General features: G+C 39.7%; 1 protein-coding gene across 1 annotated transcript in view; it reads right to left on the reverse strand.

Moving 5' to 3' along the window:
* Window positions 1-2,357: 2,357 nt before the first annotated feature.
* The window catches only part of wdr11 (WD repeat domain 11), a 97,842-nt gene continuing 81,120 nt past the window's right edge, over window positions 2,358-19,079 (reverse strand). Inside the window, exons 15-29 of the mRNA XM_085922019.1 lie at window positions 18,709-18,830; window positions 18,481-18,628; window positions 17,646-17,752; window positions 16,992-17,106; window positions 15,857-16,028; window positions 15,623-15,731; window positions 13,230-13,292; window positions 12,313-12,378; window positions 11,082-11,271; window positions 8,437-8,532; window positions 7,526-7,691; window positions 7,122-7,219; window positions 5,376-5,521; window positions 5,045-5,127; window positions 2,358-4,552 (exon numbers count right to left, since the gene is read on the reverse strand). Of these exons, the coding sequence (XP_085778145.1) occupies window positions 4,359-4,552; window positions 5,045-5,127; window positions 5,376-5,521; window positions 7,122-7,219; window positions 7,526-7,691; window positions 8,437-8,532; window positions 11,082-11,271; window positions 12,313-12,378; window positions 13,230-13,292; window positions 15,623-15,731; window positions 15,857-16,028; window positions 16,992-17,106; window positions 17,646-17,752; window positions 18,481-18,628; window positions 18,709-18,830 (1,875 nt within the window). The 3' untranslated portion in view covers window positions 2,358-4,358. The remainder of the gene's footprint in view (window positions 4,553-5,044; window positions 5,128-5,375; window positions 5,522-7,121; window positions 7,220-7,525; window positions 7,692-8,436; window positions 8,533-11,081; window positions 11,272-12,312; window positions 12,379-13,229; window positions 13,293-15,622; window positions 15,732-15,856; window positions 16,029-16,991; window positions 17,107-17,645; window positions 17,753-18,480; window positions 18,629-18,708; window positions 18,831-19,079) is intronic.

A 19,079-nucleotide genomic window follows, 5' to 3' on the forward strand; every position in this document is an offset into this window, starting at 1 on the left:
GGCTAGCAACCAAGCAAGCACGTCCGTAATGGACTGTCGGCAGCATGCTCCTAACACAAAGCATCCGTGATTTCATTCCCTTCCTTTTCATGAAAAGCCTTGACTGCAATATGCACACGTGGAAACCACAAAAGATTAGATCACAATCTTTTAAAAAGGATTACCCTGGGCTCAACTCATTACTCAGGAGTCGCTAAGAGTTTGTCATGGAAAAGTAATGTTCCGGAGTTCCTGTTGTGCCCTTATGCAGCTAAAAGTCTAGACTTGAGGTCCCACACCTCATTCTCTCTCTTTCGGCTGGCTCCCTTAAATCAGAGCAGTGTTGTGTTGTGGTGAGGTGAAGCCACGGTCTACTGCCATTCATCTAAATGGAATCAGATTAAAGTTGAGGGTCTAAATACTTTTTAACGCAAAACATAATCTGCCATCGCTTTCTGCCTGGCCTTCTATATAGAGGGCAAATGTGTGGAAGAACTGGGATGACCCTGAAATGAGGGACTGAAATCAAATGAGATTGGGTCTGCTTCCATTTTTCAGTTGATGTGAGGTGACAGAAATTGGGCGATACGAAATATTCCAAAAAGGTGATGGAAGAATGAATGACATGCTGTGAACTAGTAAGGTAAAAAAAAAACGGATGAAAATGGCAGCAGAGAGAAAGCAAAAAATTATCCTCATAAATTAAGTTAACAGTCGGCCGTATTTCACTATCAGGGGCCTCCCTGCATCAAATGCTCCAAAGAAAAAGAGGAATGAGCTGAGGGGTAACCCACAGCATGGAGGCTGTCAGTGAGCAAGCTCACACCTGCCCACCTTTTATGGACATACAGTAAAGTCATCAGTCTGTCAGCACCACACGATAACACACTCCTGGGAACGGACTGACCTGCTGCTCGCCCCCCTCCCTCCCCACCTCCACATGATGCTGCACACAAAGGGCGGCTTAATATACTTACCGCCCAAAACATTACAATCTGATGCACTGACATTCAACTTCCTTCGTGTATGTAGTTCATCATCCATTTTCTACCACATTGTTAGGGTGACAGATGAGCTGGAGCCTCCCTTGATTGGTTGCTAGGCAAAAACACGGGTGTATAATAGCCAAACGATCACGTCTTTAATAAAGACAATGATCATGTTTTTGGAATGTAAAAGCTAAAGTACAAAGCGCAAGAACATGTTAATGTCACAAAGGGAAGGAATTGAGATTCAAACCCAGAACTATATGGGAGATGTGCCAAACATGAGACTGACCCATTCTAGAAAATTAGACCTTATCAATCAAACAAAACTTTGGCAGTTGAACAGATATCATGACATAATGAGAGACATCAAGAAAACCTTTGCGTTATACAAAGGATATTAGAAACAGCTCATGGTATGATGGAGTTTAAATCCAAATCAAGTGTTTCCTTATGGCCCTCCAGTTGCTTCTAAAAAAAAAAAAATCCATTGGTGTCAATACAAACGTGAATACTTGTTTGTCTTTATGTGCCCTCTGACTAGCTGGCAACCAAACGGGGATGGAGCCTGCTTCTTAAACTAAAAGCCAACTGGGATTGGCTCCAGCTCACCAAATACCCCAATGAAATGGTTTGTGAAGGTGGAGCTAATGTCATTATGTCAGATTGTGACTGTGAGATTGAACATGCATGCGTTGGTTGCCACCATGCGCAAATATTGCAGCTCAGAATCAAATCACATATATTATGGAAGGAGAGTTCAAAAAGAGGCAATGTTTGGCACAAGTTATACAAGTAAGCTCATCACGTTTTGCAACATAAGCAGGGTGGAAGACAGAAGTAAGAGAGGTTGTTTGGGAAGTGTACTTTGGGCCAGCTAACTGGGTGGTAGGAAGCATGTTCAAGTAGAGAACCGAAATACTACGTGGCACGCTGCATACTGATGACTAGGTTGTAGCGGCTGGATCGGCTCTCTGGTAGTTATTCATGGAGCCGTTATAAAAGAAACACAATCAAGTCATTTGTGTGGCCTTCTCTTTTGCACTGCTTTTATTCTCTTTGAGCTCTGAGGAACAAAGAACAGAATGCATGTCACTGAATGAATAAATAAATGTGAGGAAAAGAGGAGGCCAGCTGTTGGCCCTCCTTTGGAGCCAAAAAGTAATGAATGGCGGAAGCCGTTTGTGCTAGCTGATTCACTTCAAGACACTTTTACGAATGAGTGAATGTTTTAACGATACCTGAGCTGTAATGAAAGAGAAAAAAAACTCAAATAGGACTCAGGTCTTTGTGGTCTACTGTTGAGGAGTAAAATCCAAAAGGAAAGCTTAAGTGCCCCCTCTAGTGCCCATATTTGCAAGTGCAGTGATGACATGAACAATGTACGGTAAAGACTCATTTTATTGCCATTCATATAGGGGAATAATTTTGTTGTTTCAGATTTATTTACGAATGTACAGCTTAAAGGATGCGTGATAATCAACTGACAATAATGAAAAAAAATCTTGCTGACTTTAGAATGATTGATTGATTGCAATAAAAGATATGTGCTCCAGCTACAAGACTTACCTTTACACATCATTATACAAAAAAAGCATCACATTGCTAGAGGCTAAAAAGTACGGTGTGTACTGAATGTGTATGTTTTCCATCACAACACTGCACAAAAATATTCACAGATGCAAGGAAATACATCGATCGTGCTGGGATTATATACTAGCTCTTCCACATACAGCAGATATAAAAAGTCTACACACCCCGGTTCAAGTGCTAGTTGTTGTGATACAACACAGCAATCGAGATAAATCACCTCAAAGTATTTTCTACCATTAATGTGACCCAAGACCTGTACAAATCAATGGAAAAAAAAAAAAAAAAAAAGATTGAAAGTAAAAAAATATATGTGCGATAAGGTGGCGGCATGTGTTCACAGTGCACAATCTTGCACAGTGCACAAACGATATATTGACTTTACATCCACTTATAGAAGTGGGAATTGGGAAATTACATGAGAACATGTAGATTGACACTGCTTGGTCACACAGTGGGGAACAGCACTGACGTGTTTATGAAACACAGTAACACGCTGACGGTCCCACAGAAGACATTTCTGTCTGACTGCAGGACAGGTTGACACACCACAAGATGGATAAACACACAAAAGGCTGTCAATGCGATGTCAACTCGTATGTATGGTTTTGATGAGCAAAGGGTGGTGAGTAAAAAAAAAAAAGGGGGGAACACGCAGAGAAGGTACAGCGACAAGTTGCAACACTTCCATTGCTCAACGGGAGCAATCCAGACGGTGTCCATTTAACAAGTGGCTCATGTTGAAAGCAGTTATTGACTACTCAAGCATTCAATACAAATATCAAGCCCAACACTCAGCCTCTTGTCATCTGTCTTATTATTTATTTATGCCCCAAAATGATTCTTAATCAAATATTTATTTTTTTCTAGTTAAAAAACATTTTTATTGGATGAATGGGTATTCTCTAGGTAGAAATAGAAAAAAGAAATATGTTCCTTGTCACAATAAGATGACTAGTAAATTGACGCATTGTAAATTTACTCCAAGTAAAAACTTTCCGCATTCTCCCCTACAAATTATTCATTTGCTCATCTTTTTTGAGGAAACCATCTTTTGCACCATTCTAAACGATCAACTATGCATTATCAACATTGGCTATGAAGGCTTTGCAGATACATAAACACCTTTCAGCTGAAGAATATCCATTCTTCTAATAACAAAAAATAAGTTTTACTCCATATTGGGCTTGGTTCTGGATATTTTTGGGCTGCATTGTACATGCAAGTACCTACGAGGGATGGATTGTGCACATCCAAGATTTGGTCATTTAAAAACCTCTGTCAAGTGGAATGGTCCTGCAAATGAATATTCTTGAAAGGGAAATTAAAAGTGCAATGCTTTGGAATTCAGTGATGGAGAAGGATAATGAATGATGAGAGTAAACTTTCAAGGCAGTGCAACATAGGGGAAGAAATGTAGCAACTTCTTGCTGCATTTCATCACAGCAGTAGAACAGCAAGTTAATACATTTTTGCCTAACAAATGTATTCAACACAGGCACAGACAATAATGCAAACCCACCATATTAAAAGTTCAATTGAACACACAACAATGTGCATGACGTCACTCGTTGGGAGGATAAAATCTTTTGAAGCAGCAACACAGCTGCCGACAAACACGACGGTCCCATCGTCACAACAAAAACATTACGAAATGTCAAACTCGCCATAGCCGCAAACGTGGGAAGACCATGAATGAATGAACTGACAAATGACCCAACGGAACCTCATCACCGTCTTCTCGTGTTGACGAGATATAGCTCCCTGGTTCAGCTTAATTCTCAGCCATGAGTCTGTTTATCTTCAAGAGTCGATGACTACCTTGGCCTCGTCATTGTCAAGCACCACCTCATTCCCTCCTCCCTCCCCCTTGAACAGCTCCTCCATCAGCTGCTCGCCGGCGGTGCCCGCCCGCGATGCCCACAGAGCGGCTCCCTCTCGTAGGCCGAGCGAGCGCAGCAGGCGTGCGTAGTCCAAAAATGCCGTTTCTATGAGTTTATGTGGAGATATTAGGTCAAGGAGAACTTGGAAAGAAAGTTTAGTAAGTCTGTCACAGTCTGTCTCTATTTTATTTCCCTGCATGTGTTAAAGTGGCAGTTGTTGTAAGGTTTTGAATTACAATTATGATCATTTCGGTTTGTCAAATCAACCCTGCGGGATTGTGATTTTCTTGGGCAGAGATGTTTTGAGAATTGTTTCATTGAGGGGAATACAAGAAAGATGCCTGCAAAGCTGAGACTTTTTGGGTTGTTTTGTTCAACAGTTTTACTGGAGAATTGCATTTGTGGATCAAAAGAAAGCTATTTGAATACTTATTTTCCAAATTTCCAAATCATTGTTGAGTTCCTTTGTTTGGTGTTGTTTTCCGTTTTGAATTAATGACCGTTTTCTGAGCTCTGTCTTCAACAGAGATAGCTATGATTTAACATAGCGGCAACAGTACATCCATCAATGGTCCTTGGAGCAATGTAATGGATTTTGAAAAAGGATATTCGATGAGTCGTTGGCCTCCATGACCCCGTATTTCAAGCAGGCTTCGATAAAGAGAGCTGCACAGTCAAAGTGCCTCATACTAGATGCGAAGTGGAGAGAGGAGAAGAAAGAAATATAATTGTCAGAAAACAGCACAATGCCTGATTTGAGGCACACACACTACATGCCTCCTGAAAGCCTCTCAAAATGTAAGGCCACATAAAAAGGGAACGCTATGCAGGAAACAGATCCATAAGGACACTAAAGACAGAAGAAGCGCATGACATACTAAATTTACATGACTTAAGTGATTGTCTAATAAAGCTGACGAAAAAGCCGATATCGTACCTGTGTAGCATCTCTCCCACTTTGTAAAAGCAGCCCAAGGAGAGTAACACTAGGATGGCTTTGGATTTCTGGTTGACCTGCTGGGAGCAAAGATGTTCCGCCCATCGCTTCAGCACATCTGAACTCTCGGCTGGATTGAGACGCACCTGACAAAAGAGTATGTAGTATATAAATAAGGTAAACAACTTTGTGACAAGGTAATGTGTAATACAACACATTGGCACAACGCTTGTGAGATAATCTGGGTCAGCACAAAATTGTACACATTTATAGACCATCATTTCCTGCATTACAATGCAAACAAATTTTAGCTGAGTTAAGAAACATGTGCAATGATGCTGAGGCAACAAAATTCTAATCAGTTCTCCCTTACCCAAGACCCAACCCTCCCTCCACAAAGCTGCGTGGGAATCCGAAAGGCATTTTAAGTTTTTTAGTGTCATTCTACCCTATCCACAAACAACCATGAAATAATCTATAGTAAAAAGAACCAGAAGGAACTAAATACATTTTAACAATAAATTCATCAACTGTTCAGCGTTGAGGGGAGTTTAGGCCTATCCAATCTGACTTCAGGGGAGAAAACAACAACCTGCAATACAAATACAGTACAATAAAACTTTTTTTTTCTGCTCAGGCTAGAATAACAAGTCTTGCTACATTTCATGGTGCCAAGAAGATACCATAAGCTAAAGTGAGTTGATGAGACAAAAGCAATGCTTCCCTGCTATCTTGCTGCATTTTGGTACCAGGGAACTGTGTTGATGTGAAATTAGGAGCTTCATTTAAACAAAAAAAGCGCTTTGCCACCATCTTGTGGCATGCATAAACAATTCTAAACCTTTTTGGAGGGCACCGGTTCAATCCCCCTTCAATAGCGGTGTAACACTGCAATGTTATATTCATAGCTGTCTGACACTGACAATTGTAAAGGAGCGTTGTATAATTTGACTCGGTGTCTGTGACGTCAGTGCTAGTTAGGTAGGGTTACAGAAACTGGGAAGTCGACAACTAACATTCAATGTTGGGAGTGCTTGTTGTTCCGCAAAACAACAGGGACTTGTTTTGCCTGCATCCAGCCAGAAGCACAGGCTTCCCTTCATAATTCATTACACTGCATAGCTATTAAATTGACATAGAAATCTTTCATGTAGTTTTTAGATGCCCCAAACGTCTTTGGTACTATGTGGTACCCGATTGATGAAAACACATAAACATGGAAAAGGTACAAGCATAATGAATCAATTGGATAAAACACCTGTGAATGCCGAGGTGCTATCAACATTTATGTCCATCATACCTGACCCCCCCCGCCCCAAAAAAAAACCCAAAACTGACCTCAACCCACACACACAAATATGTGATGCTTCAAGTAGACCACAGGTGTCAAACTCAAGGCCCGGGGGCCAGATATGGCCCGCCACATCATTTTATGAGGTCCGCGAAGACAAATTGTGCATCAAATTTGTGTTTCATTACTAGAATTGGAAATTGTCTTCACTTTTAATGTTGTTGTTTTTTTTACATTTGACCACTTTTTACTCCTCTGATTTGAAAACGAGTTATTTGTCAGTTTGTTTTGTAGCTTTTATTGTATATAATATGAGGTGCTCATACATTTATTTGGGTTGACAGTCATAATGGCCCTCGGAAAGATGCTATGACTACAATGCGGCCCGCGAAAAAAAAAAGGAGTTTAAGAGTTTGACACCCCTGAAGTAGACAAACCCGCTTTTACTGAGTTACCTTGGCAAGCCAGGCGGCACGGTTCCACTCCCCGTAGGTCTGCAGGTAGCGGCAAGCATCTGCAGCCTTGTCAATCAAACACAGCAGCTGCACACCCTCTGGTAAAACACCGGGAGGAAACGCTACAATGTGATAATGAGCGACAATGGCACACATGGCTTCAGTTCGACAATGTAAATCCGCTATACTCTCGATGTAATAATTGGACACCATCCAAAAGTGATATTTGTGTGACTGTTCTGTTTAAGTGGGTGTGACACCAGGTGATGAATGGGATCGAAAATACATCTGACTCAATTTAAAGCCAGGAGTTTTCTAGATTCAATTTAAGCAAAGCAGACTTTGGCAGACCCGTGTGTACTCTTTCAAAGTACAAAAAGTCACTATGAAAGTTCAAACCGTACCTGCTAACTTTCCGTTGGCGATCATGTTTGTGGCCACAAGTTTGATAGTGGACTGGGATGGTCCAGAGGAGGTGATGGTGGTCACCAGACAGGCCTTTAGAGAATCGCAGTAGTAGCTAGGATTGTCTGCACTCGTCTCCAACAGTAATTGTACGGCACGATCCGTCTGAAAGCAACAGAAGCATTACAACAGAAGGTAATGACAGAGATATGGATGACAATAAGGGCAGCCTGAGAAAAGGCAAGAAGTAATGACCAAACTATAGGGGGATGGATGATATCACCCTTTTTATCCGCTGGCCCTGAAGGCTTTGCTTTGTGCTAGTATCAGAGCTGAGTGACCTCTGTCTTTCTGCCTAGATAGGTGAGACACATTCAGTACAAAGCCTGCTGATTGCAGCCTGTGATTAGAGAGCGAACAGTGACATTGTGAGGTGACTACAATCCTCTCGGGCAGAGATCCTACAGAGGAATCAGGGAGCTGTTATCCTCCATCTTGCTTCATTTGGCCGACAGCATAAAGCAAGGTTGACTAACCGAATAAGCCAAGAAACAACCTGCTCTAAGGCAACAGAAGCTTACCACGGCTTGCCACAATATTAGGCACACCAATACAGTACGTAGTACTTGATTTAGCTAAATACTCAGAACAGCTGACAGTGTCAAGAGAGTATTATAAGCTTTGCAAAGGCAGACATGTTATGTTTAAGCAATGGCTGTATTGATCTCAGAAAGTCTAGCTGCTGTGTATGTTTTATCAATCTTAGCTGAACAGACTCAATTGGTCCATAAACTTGACAATTCCCTGTGGTGGTGTATAAAAACAATTGTGCAAATTCACCTAACTGTGTACAAAGAGAGAAAGGCTGAAAGGGAATAAGGTGGAAGTGGTAGTGGAGGAGTTTAGTTACCTGACCCAAAAGGAGGAGCTGGTCAGCACATTTCTTAGTATGCTCATAACTGGAGCGCTTCACTTCCTGCAGGTGAACACGATCCAACTGGAATTTCTGTAGGCGAATGAAGGTTTTACAAAGATAAGATCAGTCATTTTTCAATATCAGCAAGTCATTGCATAGGCAGAAAACTAATCACGCGTTACACGGCACCGATAGTGATTAGGCGAATATAGAGGGCAGTTAGAATACAATTATGAAGGCTTTAAAATATTTAAGAGCCATTCGTGTTTCTAGTGACGCAGTCCTTAAAAAAAAAAAGTGCTTTACTCCTTGTTTTATTTCACAGCATGCCTTCAAACATGGCCATACACTTGGTTTCAGGATTAAAACTCTGATTGAAAAGAAATAAAGCTCTTTGGTTAAGTGAGGAAAAATAGAAGACATTCAAGACATCACACAAAAATGGTGTGTGACTGCATGAGCAGTGTGGAAATGTGTGTCGACTTCTTTGTTGAAAAGAGAGAAGCTCTATTATTACTATTATTATTATTCTTTTTTTGCTTGTAGTTAGGCTTCATTCTTCAGTGAGTCACAGCTAAGGGCATAAATCAAACGTGTTAAGAAGCTTCAGAGCAGTGTGCTCTCTGTTGGAGGCTCAGATATTGGTAATTACAGCCAGGCTGCTGCCAATGCGGCTGTTGTATGACAACACAAACCAAAGGTAGCTACAGACAGTCTGGAAAGTTTTTTGTTTTTTGTTTTTCCCCCCAAAGCCTTCTATTTATGTTCACAGTGTGGCCCCTTATTAATACGCAGCGGAACTTTCATTTAAACAAAATTGTGCATAATCATTTTTATTAAGTCATGGTGGCTTTGATAGAGTTACAGAAAGAGCCTTTCTAGAGGAAATTAGAAAGTCGCATTGCATTTCAATTATTCAATGCCATCTAAAAGATACTTACCGTTTATTTGTTAATCTTGTAGGCACAATGGAATAGTGGCATGCATGGTTGCCTTTAAGTTCTACGATTCTGGATTCGAGTTACAGTTCTGGCTTTTCTGTGAGCAGTTTGAATGTTATCATCATGCTTATGTGGGTTTTCTTCAGGGTATTGCAGCTTTCTCCCACATTACCAAACATGTGTTAGGTTAATAAAACAATCGAAGTAATAATGCATGGATCAATGGTAATCTTGCTATCAATGGTATTCTTGCGCCATGAAAAGAGAAAGCATTTTTCACCTGTCTGTTTTTTATATGGGTGGAAAAAATGAATGCCATCACTTTTTACCTTATTTTTGTCACCTGTTTGAATGAAACCGAAAAAATGTCATTTGTAATTGCGTTAGGTCATCCAATCCTTTAAACTTTAGAATTTGAAATGCTGAAACCTCCCATTCAATTGCAAAATAATGAGTCTTTTTAATAAGTGTTATATTTGTCAGAAATGAATTGTCATATTCTCGAAAAAAAACATTTCAGGCTCCTCCAAACGAATAAAAAAACACGTTTTTTGAAAATGGCCAGACAAATTGTTTTTCTTTTTCCATACAGCTCTGGGCTGAAGTCATTAGTCCTCATACATGTATTTTCGCCATTATTTATCAATTATACAATATACATATGGAAGTGCAGCTGGAGGTTGGTTTATGCATAAAAGGTGCCATATGCTATATCAAAGCGGCAGCAGGGTTTTCAGCATCAGCTATGTGAAGACCCATCAGTTTCTGGGCAAAGACCACACCTGGAGTTGGGCCCGAGAATCATGTTCAAATAAACAAACCAAAAAAAGCAGATATTCATGATCTCATTCTCTCCACAGGCTTTGATTCTCTTATGAAGATAAATCACAATGCAACATTCTGAGCAATATTTTTTTGTAATGTAATGATGAAGGTAATATAGATATTGGAATATGGTGGGAAATATTGGAAGTGCAGGCTTTTTTAGGATAAAATTACACACTACAGGATATTCAGTGAATATTTTACCTATGTGCACATAGTGAAAGTATTTCCCAATATCAATATTTAACAAGTGAGATATTGGATAGCAAGAATAAAATCCTAATCGTCACCATAGCAATGTTGTTAAAACGGAAAAGGACAAGGCACAGCTGCTATTGTTTACTAGGACTGTGCACGAATCGGTGGAGATTGGAGTGCTCAGAGAAAAGCAAGTATCAAATCCTATTTGTTGCACTTGGATCAGAATTCATTTTGTTAATACTGTTGCGTGTGTGGTCTCTTTAATGAGAAGCTCAATATGTATGACATAGCTATCCAGGTAGTGTGGGGGCAAGCGGTTTCGACATACCCTTCACCTGGGAGACGATGCACGTAAAATTTAGATTAACAGATAATATTTTAGTGGCAGGCAGACAACTGCTTGGTGAATGCCTGCCGCTGTGCTTTACAGTTCAATTAAGTTTGTAAATAAGTAAATGTGAGGTTTTGTAAAGATCTTTGGGGACCCACTTTCTATGACAGTGGATACAACTAACATTTTAATCAAATTGCAAATCGATTCAAAGGTCATTCACTGATTTAAACCTAAATGATCAATGGAGCTTTTGGGTGTGAGTCTGACATTAAGCTGTGGTCAATCACCCCCCCCCCCCCCCCCGCAAAAAAAGAACCTTTTTGACTAGTTTTACTGACCTGGAAATAGGAGCTTTCGCACAACATGTCATGGCAGATGTCCAGATGATTTTGAGGAGACTGCTGAGCTGATTCATTTTGAATCTGCCCCTCCACTGTGGCCACACTGAGCTGACGAGCCTGAGCAAATGACTGGAGGTAGTGTGAAGCCACTGTCCAAAACTGAAGGTCAGACTCATCCCCGAACAGCCTGCAGTTTGCAAAAAACACCACCTCAGTCAACATCAAAATACTAATGGTTTCTTTCAGCTTTCTAATGAGCACATGTACTACATCTTTCAGCACATTTTTTTTTCCAACCTCATCACCACTATGCCCAACCACATGCTTCTGGTATTTTTCTCGTCATTTACCACTACGAGCCTCCTTTAGCTATTTTGCACAGACACACAGCTGTTGCTAGGTTACCAGGCCACGTTAACAGTGGCATGATAACTTAGGATGGCCAGCTGCAGAGGCATTATAGATTCATGAGCTGTAGGAAAGCATTCTCATTATTTGTAAGCCGAAAACTTTCCTTCATTCTCGCCGACTAAATTGTATTCTAGGCAGATTGAATTGTTTGACATTTATAGCAAAGTTACTGGCCCTATACCTGTCGTCATATTGTGTGTATCTTAAGCAATTGTGATGCAATAATTGTTGCTGCATTCAACAAAACTAATTTTGGAGCATTACAGTGAATCATCTGTCATGGTCTGGTGACTCAGGATTTGCATAATAATACTATTATTAATTACACGCTAAGTTTTAAATTTTTTGAATTCTTTGTTAATTAAATTGTGTAATGAAACAAATCGTGCAAAATTGAGTCCATTATTTGGCTGCAAACTATCAGTCAAATGTTTAGTTCTATTTTTAAATAACTATGCCGTTAAAATTTTCGCAGACGCAAATAATAGGATATCATGAGTGTACAATTATCACAATGATTTTGTAGTATACTTTCCAATACAGAACTAGTAAATAGTATATTTCCACAGTTCCTTAGTGGGTGTTACTACTCTAACAATAATATAATATACAGTGTGCGCTTTTCAAAGCACTGAAATATGCTTTACGGAAGAAAAAAAACAACAAAATATTGTAAAATGTAATATGCGAAAAACTTGCAGTGTGCTTTTTAAATAAAGTTTAGTCAACCTGCAAAAGCTGTTTTGGACTGCCTGAAAGTACAAAAAGTTGGAAAAGCCTCAGGGAGAGAGGACACTGCATCCTGAGAGAAACTCACCGTGAGACCAGGAGGCAGCGCTGCAGCAGACTGAGCTCGGGGTCCTGCAGCACACTCTTCGTGTCACTGAGGAGTCCATCACAGATACACGATAAAACCAGACAAGCCCACTTTTGCATATATGCTGGCATCCACAATCCTCAATATAAGAGTTGTCGTATTTTGTGAAATCCTCATAGAAAATAATGTATATACAGTAATCCCTCCTACTTCGCGGCTTCAACTATCGCGGCTTCGCTATATCGCGGGTTTTCAAAAATGCGGAAATGAATTATTTTATCGCAGAAATTTCATCATTTCACGAGGTTTCGCGGCCACTTGAGTTTCTTCATTTTCCTTTAATAATGATAGCTTACGTTTAAAAGTGAAATGAATAAATTAAAGAGTCAGTACAGTATACTTTATCGTCACATGTGACTTCAGGGCGTTCTCGCTGTTGTATATTTTGGACTAACTCATGTTCCGTAGTGGGAAAACCCCGGATGTGGGAGGGGGAGCTTCGGGGACGTTCAGTGTCGCGATGTACGGCCAGTGAACTGACTGTGATGAAAGGAATAAAGCAGTACCCATCACGTCGTTGTCCGAACCATGCTTGCTACATCAGAACCTGGAAAATAGTAAAGATATAACACTCTCCACCGGCGGTGGCCTTCATCTGGACATAGCAATACACTGTTAGTCTCGTCGCTAAGGCATGAATGCGGAGCGCACAGTCCATTGATATGAAAGTCCCCTAGCAGCGAGCTGGTTGATGTCAGCGATAAAAATAGAATATCTTCCAAGAATAGCTCAAAAAAATCTAGTTTCTATTTCGCGGAAATTCCCATTTCGCGGTTGGGTCTGGAACGTAACCCCCGCGAAGTAGGAGGGATCACTGTAATCACTGCATACAAAGATGAAGCAAAGCAAAAACTTACTTTGACAAAGAATTAAGCTGCTCCTGGATCAAACCTTTGATCTCATCTTTTTCATTGTAGTCTCTGGAAAGAAAAACGGACGTCAATTGGACCCTTACCTAAAACAAAACTTGAATTTATAGCCTACTTGAAATTATAGCTTTAATTTAACCTTTAGAAGTTCTGTCCCCTGGATTCAGGAATTTTGTGAATATTGTCATCTCATAATTCACCTTGAATTTTAATCCTACTTCAAATAGTAAGCTAATTGATTGATTAGATATATTTTTATAAAATGTTCTTTAATTTTAACTTGAAGTCTGAGGGAGACACCTTATCAGCCCGTCAGGGTTTCTCGTCTTCCTTGGGCATGACCATTTTCTTTGAATTATTTTTTTTGTTCATGTGACATTTGTGTTGTTTTTTTTGTGTGTGCTAAATAGAAAAAAAAAAATCCCATTCCAAAAATTGCACTGATTTGTTTGTGTTTGTTGCAGCTTAATGGAAAAGTGAAATCTTCATAGAACAAATTCTAAGTAAATTGTAACATTGTCTTTTTAATCAAAAATTGTCTTTCATGCAAAATACACTAAATGATGAAGCCATTCATTAAGTAGATGTATGTTTTATCAGATTCACACCACTACTAAATACATCTATCATCCTAGTCTTTTCAAGTACATTTTGAGTGGACTTGAAGAGTGCCGGTTTTAGACCAATCTTATCGAGGGGGGCCTGTCTAGGGCATATTCAACCTACTTACAGCTTACATTAGTGAGCCTTATCAAAACACAGTGGCCTCATTCAATAAATTATACTCATAGAATGGGTTGTTGAAACGCTGGGTATTCCACTCCACTGCTTTTTGTTGATAACGAATAAAAAAAACATTACATCCTATTTTTGCGCCACAAAAATGGATAACAAGGAGACATTGAGACAGAACCGGATGATGGTGTTGAGAGAGATGACAAAAAGCAATCTGAGAGTGCTACAGAGAGAAAGCCAGAGGACTTGGAAGACACTAGTTTGCAGAGAAAGATTGAGATTCTGAGAATGAGTCAGCTGAGTGATAAACAAGAGTGTGTGAGACCGAGACAATTTCGTATAAGTACACAAGCACTGACTGAAGCATCTTGTTTCTATTGTTGAAAAAAACATTTGCCAGTTCAATGAGTGTGTGTGTGTGCGCATACATCCATTATTTCTATTATGTTTATTAAAATTAACATTGTTTACAAGATTGATCATGATATAACCCTTAAAATATGCCAATCTGATGCATAAAAGATGTACAGTAATCCCTCCTACTTCGCGGCTTCAACTATCGCGGCTTCGCTGTATCGCGGGTTTTCAAAAATAAATTAATGATTTTATCGCAGAAATTTCATCATTTCACGAGGTTTCGCGGCCACTTGAGTTTCTTCATTTTCCTTTAATAATGATAGCTTATGTTTAAAAGTCGTTTTCTTGTTTTGAAATGAATAAATTAAAGAGTCAGTACAGTATACTTTATCGTCACATGTGACTTCAGGGCGTTCTCTCCACCGGCGGTGGCCTTCATCTGGACATAGCAATACACTGTTAGTCTCGTCGCTAAGGCATGAATGCGGAGCGCACAGTCCATTGATATGAAAGTCCCCTAGCAGCGAGCTGGTTGATGTCAGCGATAAAAATAGAATATCTTATGGCTAAATTATGGCTCATACTTCAAAAAAATCTAGTTTCTATTTCGCGGAAATTCCCATTTCGCGGGTGGGTCTGGAACGTAACCCCCGCAAAGTAGGAGGGATTACTGTATAGCTTAAAATAATTGCAGGCACTGGGTTTAGAATTCATGAATGATTAAATACATTAATAAAAATAATAAATGTGTAAAATTCAATGTAGGATGAACAAATACAGTGACATAATTTTGACAATAGTGTAGTGTATATGTGTCTATTTTTTAACTATAGACAAAAGCACAACATTTCAGTGACCCAGTATTTAAATACTAACTTTTATTATAATGGACTACTGTTGTAGGCTTGTTTGGTTTTATATTGCGGCAAATTCTACTAACATTACCTACAAGCAAGCAACCAACTCAAAGCTGACATTGCCACCTGGTCCCGTAGGCTGATATTAAAATTCATAAAGTTAGCTTGGGCCAGCTGCACTCCCCACTGCCCCACAACTCCCATTAGTCTTGCGTGTGCGAAAACTGAATTTGAAGAGTCGCCTCTTATTTGTTTCGAAGAACATTCCTGGTTCATGGAAACTAGTAACATTTGTGAGTTTCTTCTGGATGCCACGGCTCAAACATGTAGGTTTGTACTAAGTATGTATGCTCAAATGTCTAATTTAGGGGAAAAATTACGTTCTATTATTGTTTGCGATACACACTTAAAAGTGCGACTGCTTGAACTTACACTTGTGTAATGTCCATCGTGAAGGTCCCTGACCACGGCTGCAGTAGAAGGAAAGCCTTAAGAGTGAGGGCAGCTCGGGGTAGCAGCAGATATGGGCACCACACTGAATCTGGACATATTGGTCACACAGCAGACAGAAATAAAGTGTTAGGAAGAGCAGAACTACACCACACAAATTTAAATTCAATGTACCATCCATTCATTTCTATTCTTAATGGTCAGCTTTTGGCTTACCGGTGAGATCTTGTTCATCCATACGATAGCTAGCGGACTTCATGGCCATCTCCAAAACTCGAATACAGCCGTCGTCTGAAGCCAGCACGACTTTGTCTGAAGTGCACCAGTCAATATCTAAGATGCGATAATTTACGTTGCGACCAATACGCATGCTGCTGACCATTTGGACCTACAAGAGATTATAACCAATGCAGATGAACACAAATGTTATTGGGAAGGTTTATTTGTATGCTGTTTAAAGACTAACCTAAAAACACAGATGTCATCTGGAGAAATTAGCTATAACAAAATCCTTAAATGATTTTGAACAAACAAAATGCAGGATGTAGACGGGTAGACAGCAAACAGCCTTTTCAAACTGCTTTTAATGGGAACGTGCTGAAGTGAGCGCTTAAGCCGGCTGTCAGCATTTGGGAGATCTGCTCCTCCCTTGCTTCTATGACGGCTTCCCTCTGCAACTTCTTCCATCTGCTCTCTGCCTTTTACAATTGGGGACTGAGCGGTGCATCTTATCTCTGTTCCCATAAAGCATCCAGCCATGTTCCCACAGTCTACAATGCTAAATACACAAGACAATAAACCTGTGTCCACCTTTGCAGGCCCCATAACTCATTCCTGCTAGAAAAGCTATGGTGTGTATATAAAGGAAAATAAAGTCCAGTCTGTTAAAGTTGTAAGACGCATGAAGTTGAGCTCAAAATAAGATTGTCAAATATTATTTGAGATGACAGTGGCAAGAAAATATTCCATGGCAAAGTCCAAGTCAGGATTGAAGGCGCTTTAAGAAAGAATTAACGTCTCTGTGGCGTGCTTTTCACTTCTATTTATCTATGCAAAGCTTATTAACCTTGACAGTGTGCTTGTACAGAAAAATGTTGCATTTAATGTGGATGATTTGTTTAAGACCAGTCAGCGTTTGATGAGCTTCATATACAAGGTGCTAGGTCTTGGCACTCAAAACATGTAAGCAACAGCACAAATTGAGCCATGTCACATGCAAAAAGATAATTCTTTTCACTTTGTTTGAGCATGTCTATGGGAATTTAGCATTGCAGAAATGTAGAAAGTGCCATCGTGAAATGCATATGTATCAATACAATAAACGGTCCCGCAAGCTCTCATGAAGCCTTACCTCTTTGGTGTCCCAGACCTCTGCTCCATCGGTGTACATAACCAAGAGCTTCTGGTTGCCTTTGCCTGGGGCAAAGCGAATTTTCTTCACCCAGCCGCGGTGAGTTGGTATTCCCCTAAATATCAACGGCATTGGGGCATTTAATCATCTTAAAATACATGTTATCACCCATTATGCAAACCTGCATCTTAAAATTTCATACTTGGTGATTTTTTTTTTTTTTTTACATGTTCGTTTTTGATTACAAGAAAAAATAGATAGGGATAAGCATCCGTCTACAAACAATGTTTACATTACCAAGATTCAGGTAGGATTTACCAAATTTTAGACTTTAATTCAATTCAATTTGATTAAATTCAAGACAAAAAATAATAATAGAATTTTATATTTATTATTATTTATTATAATAAAATGTACAAATTAAATATAATAATATTTACTGTTGTAAATACATAACACTGAACAAACACTTGACAAAAGCCGATTGGCTGCAATCTAAATTATTCCTTGGGCTCAAATAGTTGTAATACGAAACACACTGAGAGCATGACATCGTGCATTTAAAATAAATACATCGCTAATACATGAATGTAAAATAATATTTAAGGGGAAAGTCAAGTCAAACATTTTCTTCACAAATAGATGTAAAAATACCTTGACAAACGTGCTTTAAGGTCCCAGAAGTTAAGATTTCCATCCACATCACCGAGCACCAGGGTATCACCTTTCCAGGCAATGCAGGCAATACTACCCATACTGCCCTGCAATATATTAAGACAATTCCACATTTCCAAATGTAACCCGATCACTGACATATTTGTGTTTTGGATGCAAAGAATAAGCAAAAAAGGTCTATTAATATTTATGACAGCAAGGCGGTAAACATGCATGGATGAGTTAAAGTTAGATTATGTCACTAGACAAGACTGGTGCTGTGGAGTCGCTGTAAGCGTCTCACCTCCAGTCTGTGTGGTGTAGCTGACAAGATAAAACATTTTGGGAGAGTTTGTGTCAGTATGCTGACACAGATATGAAGGCTGCAAAAGCCTTTGGGGTATGCAAATCCATGTGAAATGAATCTGCATCAGTCATGAAGTTATGAAGGACTTCGAATCCCTCGATAACCCCTCTGGTCTCTACAACTGTACTGAGAGAGCTTGAAAACACACTTGCTTAAGAATCCAATCTGCTGCTTAGAAATAGAACGTGATATGTGATTGTTATTCCTCATTACAAAGGCATAGAGCTAGAAAGCACTAAGAAATACTGAAGGCCGCCCCAATCTCTACGCCCGGAGAAATTAATAAACAAAAACGCCATCCACTAGTATCCTGTAATTACCACACAGGCAGCCACTCATTACACTCGGGCCTACTCTTCATAATTCAGAGTTACGAGGTGTAGGAATGCCTTCAAGAAAAACAAAAAACAAAAACAGAGCCAAAATGACGACACAAACAAACAAAAAATAATTATAGTCTGGACTTACATCAGGAGGGATACGGGCACCGTCTTTGACAGTGTTCCCCTCAACAGTGATGTGGTAGACCTGCCCATCTGTGTCAGTGAACACAAAATGTTCCCTGGCAGATATGGCCTGGGTGGTCTCCGACTTGCTCTCTGCATCCTGCAGTAGGCTGGTGAAGGAATCAAACACATTTGCTCATCTGAAGTAACTGTGTGTGACCTATAAACAAAAGTACTTTTGAGTGCTGACCTGATTACTGAAGATTCAACACTATTTTGCTCAGCGTCTGACACTGTTTGACGAGCCATAGCCTCCCTTGCCGCCATCTGCTTCTTCTTTAAACTCTTCAAGTTGTGCGATGGGGACCATTCCTTAAATTTGAGATTTGAGGAGCAAAGGGTTAAAAGCAGAAAGAAACCAAAGAAACAGATGTGTTTTCATTCTCACATAAAGGTGCTAAAAAGCACACAATAGGTACTCCCCAATCTTACTCCCTAGGAACATCTGCTGGAGGACTATAGCGGTGGTCTTGGATCTCAAGTTTGCAATCAATATGGAAATAAGACAGCAATATGATACTGAGGAAGGCCAGCATGTATTATTAAAGATACTGGTGGTTT

This window comes from Syngnathus leptorhynchus, chromosome 10 (genome assembly GCF_054491065.1).
Source record: "Syngnathus leptorhynchus isolate UIUO chromosome 10, UIUO_Slep, whole genome shotgun sequence".
Classification (NCBI taxonomy): Eukaryota; Metazoa; Chordata; class Actinopteri; order Syngnathiformes; family Syngnathidae; genus Syngnathus; species Syngnathus leptorhynchus.